General features: G+C 39.4%; 1 protein-coding gene across 1 annotated transcript in view; it reads right to left on the bottom strand.

The window, feature by feature from the left end:
- Positions 1-5,311, bottom strand: part of LOC102811619 — a 12,558-nt gene extending 7,247 nt beyond the window's left edge. The window contains exons 1-2 of the mRNA XM_006877802.1: positions 5,263-5,311; positions 4,491-4,862 (exon numbers count right to left, since the gene is read on the bottom strand). Of these exons, the coding sequence (XP_006877864.1) occupies positions 4,491-4,862; positions 5,263-5,311 (421 nt within the window). The remainder of the gene's footprint in view (positions 1-4,490; positions 4,863-5,262) is intronic.
- Positions 5,312-6,122: the final 811 nt, after the last annotated feature.

The raw sequence follows: 6,122 nt of genomic DNA, 5'->3' as shown, positions 1-6,122 counted from the left end.
GGTTTTCCCAGGGGAACAATATGCAAATCGTGTGGTGGGCACAGTAGTGTGGAAAGGGGAAGGTGTGTTTCCTTTGTGAGCAAGGCATCATAAACTAGGTCTGTGTTTGGAAGAAGAGGTTAAGTCTTGGCTGCTCTCATGAGTGCTAATTGCTGACTGTGGAAGCCTGAAGCCTAGACAGGACACATGGCACAAGGCGTCGTCACTCTAAGAATGCGTCAGAGACCCTGATGATGTGGAGATGGGTGTCCCGTTTGCTTCCCACCTAGAAATCTAGAAAAAACAAAGGACTTGTTTCCCCATAGTGTGTCTTTAAATAAAGAATGGCTTGAGATTAAGTTTGTTTAAAAGCTACTATTATCAGCCTACCAGAAGTCCTGATGTGGTGCTGTGAGTTCATGTGCTGGACATAAAGGTTGGTTTGAAGGGCTAAGTCTGCCGTTCAAGATCATAAACCACTCCCCAGGATCCGAATACAGAGCTAGAGTTGGAACTGATTCCATGCTGCTCAACAACACCAACATCTATTTAACAATGTTACATGCCAATCTTAGAAACTATTTCCTGAGATCCAGTGAACCACACTTTGAAAGAGTATTCAAATCAAAGAACTTGACAGGGAGGATGAAACTGTCTCTTATTGATATAGAGCTAATAGTCCAGTTGAAAGCACAAAGGGAAAGAGTGTTATAACTCAGAAGGTAAATATGATATTCTTGGTTAAAAATTGTTACAATCTGGTTTATCATAAAATATAATCTTATGAAATTATAATTTGGTTTATCAAAAGACAGACAGAAAGAGGTCTCTCAGCATTTTTCAGTTTTGAGTCTATTTGTCATGTAGAACTGGAAGTCTTCAACAACTCGAGTTTCTTACTTAATATGAGAACATAGGTGCCTCTCCTGGTCTTTGTGTTGATATTCCTCAGCCTTGAGTCTGTTGTTCGAAGGCAGACTCCCTATGTAGGAGGATAAAAATGGATCCCATTTTAGTGTCTCAAAATAGTCTGTTCCCATTACTAACATCTTCATGGACCTTCATTTAAAGGTGCTTAATTTTCTGGGGCACTAGTGGTTATGAATTTGGCTGCAAACCTTAAGGTCAGCAGTTCGAAACTACAAGCTATTCTATGGGAGAAAGCTGACATTTTCTGCTCCCGTAAAGGTTACAACCTCAGAAATCCTATACAATGTCACTATGAGTCAGAACTGACTCCACAGTGCATAACAACAACAATCCACCCAGTGAGAAACATGAGGCTTTCTGCTCCCATAAAGATTTACAACCTCAAATACCCTATACAGAGTCCTTTTGAGTCATAAACTGACTCCACAGTACATAACCACCACCTGCACCATCTAGCCCACATCTTGATTAAAATAGAAAACATCTGAGGAATTCAGGTGTGATTTGGTGCATGGGCCATGCTTCAGCAGTTAAAATTTAATTTATACTCTTCATTTATTCCACTTTGTTTCTTTGTTCTTACTTATGATGCTTTACAATAAAATTCTGTGTCTTAATCTTGAAACTTTATGCCCTGCAAAATATCCACTTGAGAGACATGCTAGCACAGTTGGTAAGTTCTGGGTTTCTAACCAAATGGTCTACAGTTGGAATCCAGCACTGCAGACTGGATGAGAAAGATTAGTCTGTGTGTGTCCATAAAGATTGGTGGTGGTATTAGGTGCTATCAAGTTGGTTCTGACTCATATGGACCTTACATTCAGTGGAAAGAAACACTTCCCGTTCCTGAGGCAGCCTCACAATCTGTAAAGCTTAAGTCCACTGCTGCTGCCCCTGATTCAATCTAACTCATCTGGTGTCTTCCTCCTTTTTGTTGATCCTCCATTTTACCAAGCATAATGTCCTTCTCCAGGGATGGGTCCTTCCTAATAATATGTTGGAAGTAGGAGACATCAAGTCTTGGCATCGTGATTTCAAAGAACATTCTAGCTGTCTCTTCCAACACAGAATTATTTGTTCTTCTAGCAATCCATGGTACTTTTAATATTCTTCTCCATCACATTAACTTAAATACATCTGTTCTTCTCCTGTTTCTTCCTTAGACATTGTCCAACGTCCACATGCATATAAAGCTACTGAAAATACCACAGCTGGTGTCAGGCACACCTAAGTCCTCAAACCAACATCTCTGTTCACATTTCTTTAAAGATATGTTGTGCAGCTGACTTGTCTAATGCAATGTGTCATTTCATTTCTTGACTGCTGTTTCCATGAATCTTGTTAGTGGATCCAAACAAAATGAATCCTCCAGCCTTGGTAATTCTATAGGGTGGTTCTACTCTGTTCTGCAGTGGTCACTAAGATTCCAAATTAATGCAAAAACAAAGGCGTTAGTTAATCATTATAGGAAATGGAAATAGAATTTGATTATGATATGCCTTGGGGATTTTCTTTTGGGATCTGTCCTTTCTGGGGTTCATCCAGCTCCTTGAATGTATATCTTCTTGTTTTTCAGGATGTTAGGAAAATGTTCTCCCATCAGATCTTTGACTTCCTCCTGTGTGGTTTTCTGTTACTTTAAAATGCTTGGACTCCAATCATCCATAGGTTATTCCTTTTCTTGTTGTTCTACACAAATTTAGACATTCTTCAAGTTATTTCATTATTTTTCCTGCTTGTTCGTCTATATTAAAAGTTTTGAGAGATTTGTCTTCAAGCTTACTGATTCAAGTTTCCCACCCTTCAATTCTAATACTTTGCCCCTTAAGTATATTGTCCATTTCTCATATTTTGGTATTACTCATTTGGGCCTCTTTAACAGGTTTTGAATTTTTTCCAGTGTTATTTCTATCTTATTTGGTTGTTCCCACAGCACTTTTCTGACTTCTTCCTTAGTTTCCTCAGCTTTCTGAGGAACATTTGGATGCACCACAATATCATTCTCTTGAATTCATAATTGGGAACTTCCAAAGCTTGCACTCCTGCAAGTGGAAAATCGAGATCTGCCATCAGCTCATTTGTATGAGCTACTCCATCTTCTTTCTAGACTTGAAGGAACTTTTTTTGTTTTTGTTGCTTTCTAGACCTTGTCATGCTGTTGTATTTTCAGTAATTAGATGACTGTATACTGGTCTGTTTTTAAGCTCTCTGATTGCCTCCTGGTCGATGTGATCAAGAGATTAGTTACTCTTTTCACTTCTCTTACTATTGAACGCACAGTGGGTTTAGCAGGTGTTGATTATTTACACTGTTTTGATACATAGAAATGGGGTTTTCCCCAGATGGTGGGGTTTTTAAAGAAAACTTAAAGTAGTAACAGTACAGATACCAGGAGCCAGATGCAAGAATAAGAAAATCCACACAAGTGGACACCAAAAGAAAAAACTGAAATAAAATAATAAAAAAAAAGAAATAGAAATGACAGAGTGTGAATGAATAAAGAGTAACATAGCTTCATGACTACTTCAGAGACTAGTAGGAAAATGATAGAAAAATTTTGCTGCATGCTAAGCAGCTCTCCCATCGTCACTGTACTGAAGAAACAGCATTATTTTCACTTTGGGATCTTGGTACCTGGCTCTGGAGAGATCAGAATTGTCTTTATTAACAAAATATGGTGTTTGACTAGTTGCATCAAGCAAACAATCTCAAAAGTTGGACTTTTGAGCAGCAATTTGAATAATATGAAAGGTATTTCTAATATGAGAAAAATGTACAAGTTATTTGGTTATAAATGTTTTTGGTTTTTGCAGAGGTAAAGGATTGGTGAATTCTTGGTCCACCTGTTCCAAGTCAACATAGGAAGTATATACATTTCCCGAAACAGAGACAAGACTTGAGGCTCTCTCTATAAATATGGGTCTAAGCCAATAACATAAATTCATGACCACAGCTTCTTAACGCTCCAGCTTGTTTATAAATGGTAGTAGATTTCCTTGTCACATAAAACACAGAAAAATCACAGTACATATATTTAGAGTACTGGGACAATGCCATGGTCTCTTCTGCAGATAATAACTCTTTTCTTGAGTAAGGTTCTGGCTTGATATTTTTGTTAAGCACCATTGAGTGAGTTCCAACTCATAGAAACCCAGTATAGGACTGGGAGGAACAACTAATGAGTTTCAATCACCCACCTTGAGGCTCTACCCGGCCTACTGTTGCAGTGCTTTATCCCACGGGACAACAATAGGACACAGGGACTTCCTTAACCCTTGATAAAACCAAATGAGCCTTTACCATAGGACATCAACCAGCCATGTGATGTGCACTTCCTTTTATGACTGAGTTGTGTCTGAGCCACCAAGTCATAAATTTATGGATATCAGCACCTCATCATCAGATAGAAATCGGTATACAGGCTGAACCTTGACAAAGTCCTGGTGGTAGATATAATCTTGCCTTTATAAATCTGACTCTTAACCTGCCCTCAGTCACAACTCAGTGCCTTCAGTTCTCCCATATCTTCCTCTTCCCAGACTTGACAGTGTGCAATGTCTGTTTTCAGACAAACCACACACGGTTGGACAGCTGGGTCTCCACAATGCAAGTTTTTGTGCAGGGCTGTATCACTGTGGGAGGATCTTGTACAGCTTGCATACAGTAATAAACTGCAATATCCTCAGCCTCCACTCTGCTGATTTTTAGAGTGAAATCTGTCCCTGCCCCACTGCCAATGAACCTGTCTGGGACCCCAGTGTCCCGGATGGAAACATAATAGATAAGTAGCCGTGGAGCCTGGCCTGGCTTCTGCTGGTACCAGTATAAAAGGATGTCTCCATCCTCATCTTCTGGGAGATTCTCACTTGACTTGCACTTGATAGTGGCTGAGTCCCCAAGAGTGACGGGCAGGGAGACTGGACTCTGAGTCAGCACAATATCCTGACTGAACACTAAAATAATGAGATGAAAGTAAAATGTTATATACTAGTGCCAGGAGCGATTTTCATGATTCCCTTCTGCTATTTATTTCAGGCTAGATTATTAGTATTTTTTTGTGATTTGGATTCATACCACTAAATATCACGTTTTTAAAAAAAGAACAAAAATTGCCAAGGTCTAACAGATCCTCATCCTTTTTCAAAATTTTGACAGATTCTCTCTCATTCCTTCAGCACTTCTGATGCTTGAGGATGCCTCCTAACTCTCACAGATCTAAATACCATATTTCCCTACCCAGAGGACAAATACCCATGCACATAACAAGTGAACAGGAAAAACGAGGAAGAAGTGATGTCACCAAAGCTTATCCTTCCCCACCGCTCTCCCTTCTCATCTCGCCCCTGTCCTCACCAGAGTTCCAGAGCATGACCAGTCCCAGAAGCGGAGTAGCGAGCCTCATTTTGAGAAGCTGAACTGAAGAGTCCTAACAAGTAAAGGCAGATTGGAGCTGATCTTTTATTTCAGACTTACACAGGAAGGTCCTCCCAGGGGAGCAATATGCAAAGTCTTTGGTGGGTACAGCAGTGTGGAATGAACCACAGGAAGGCTGGACTCTTCTGTGAGCAAATCACATAAATATATTCTGTGTTTATAGAAAAACAAACAATAGAGAGATAGTTATTCTTCCTGGACGAGTAGGAAGACTAATTTAACTTGAAAGTTTATATCTGTGGGGAGGACATAGTGCATATGGCTCTGTCATTCTAAGAAAAGTCTGAGATCTTGATGATGCAGAGATGGACTTCTATTGCAAGAAGGTGAAAGACTATCCTATTTCATTGTCACCCAGGAAATCGATCCAAGAACACAGCTCCCACCCTCACTGTGCTGATCTATAGAGTGGCTCCAATACCTAGGTTAACTTGAGATCATTCAAGATTATCTGGTATCTGCTGTTATCAGATTAAATGTTTGTTAATGCCAGATTAAAATGTTAGGAAACAACTATTCTTGGGATTTAATGAACTAAACTCCTTAAGATCCCATGAATAGATGTTTTCTAACATTTTTATCTGGAATGAATAAACATGCAGCCTGATAACAGCAGATGTTCGTAAGAACCTTAAAGTGAAAGTGCTTGGGAATAAGGAAAAACTTGCTTCTCTCTGTAAAATAGAGTTAACGGTGTTGTTAAGTGCTATCAAGTCAATTCCAACACATAACTAAAAAAGATTTCCATGCAGTGGTTGGTTTGAACATCCATCACTGTG

Source organism: Chrysochloris asiatica, unplaced genomic scaffold (assembly GCF_000296735.1).
Source record: "Chrysochloris asiatica unplaced genomic scaffold, ChrAsi1.0 scaffold00608, whole genome shotgun sequence".
Taxonomy (NCBI): Eukaryota; Metazoa; Chordata; class Mammalia; order Afrosoricida; family Chrysochloridae; genus Chrysochloris; species Chrysochloris asiatica.
The sequence above is the reverse complement of the archived record's forward strand: the minus strand, read 5'-3'. Positions and strand labels throughout refer to the sequence as shown.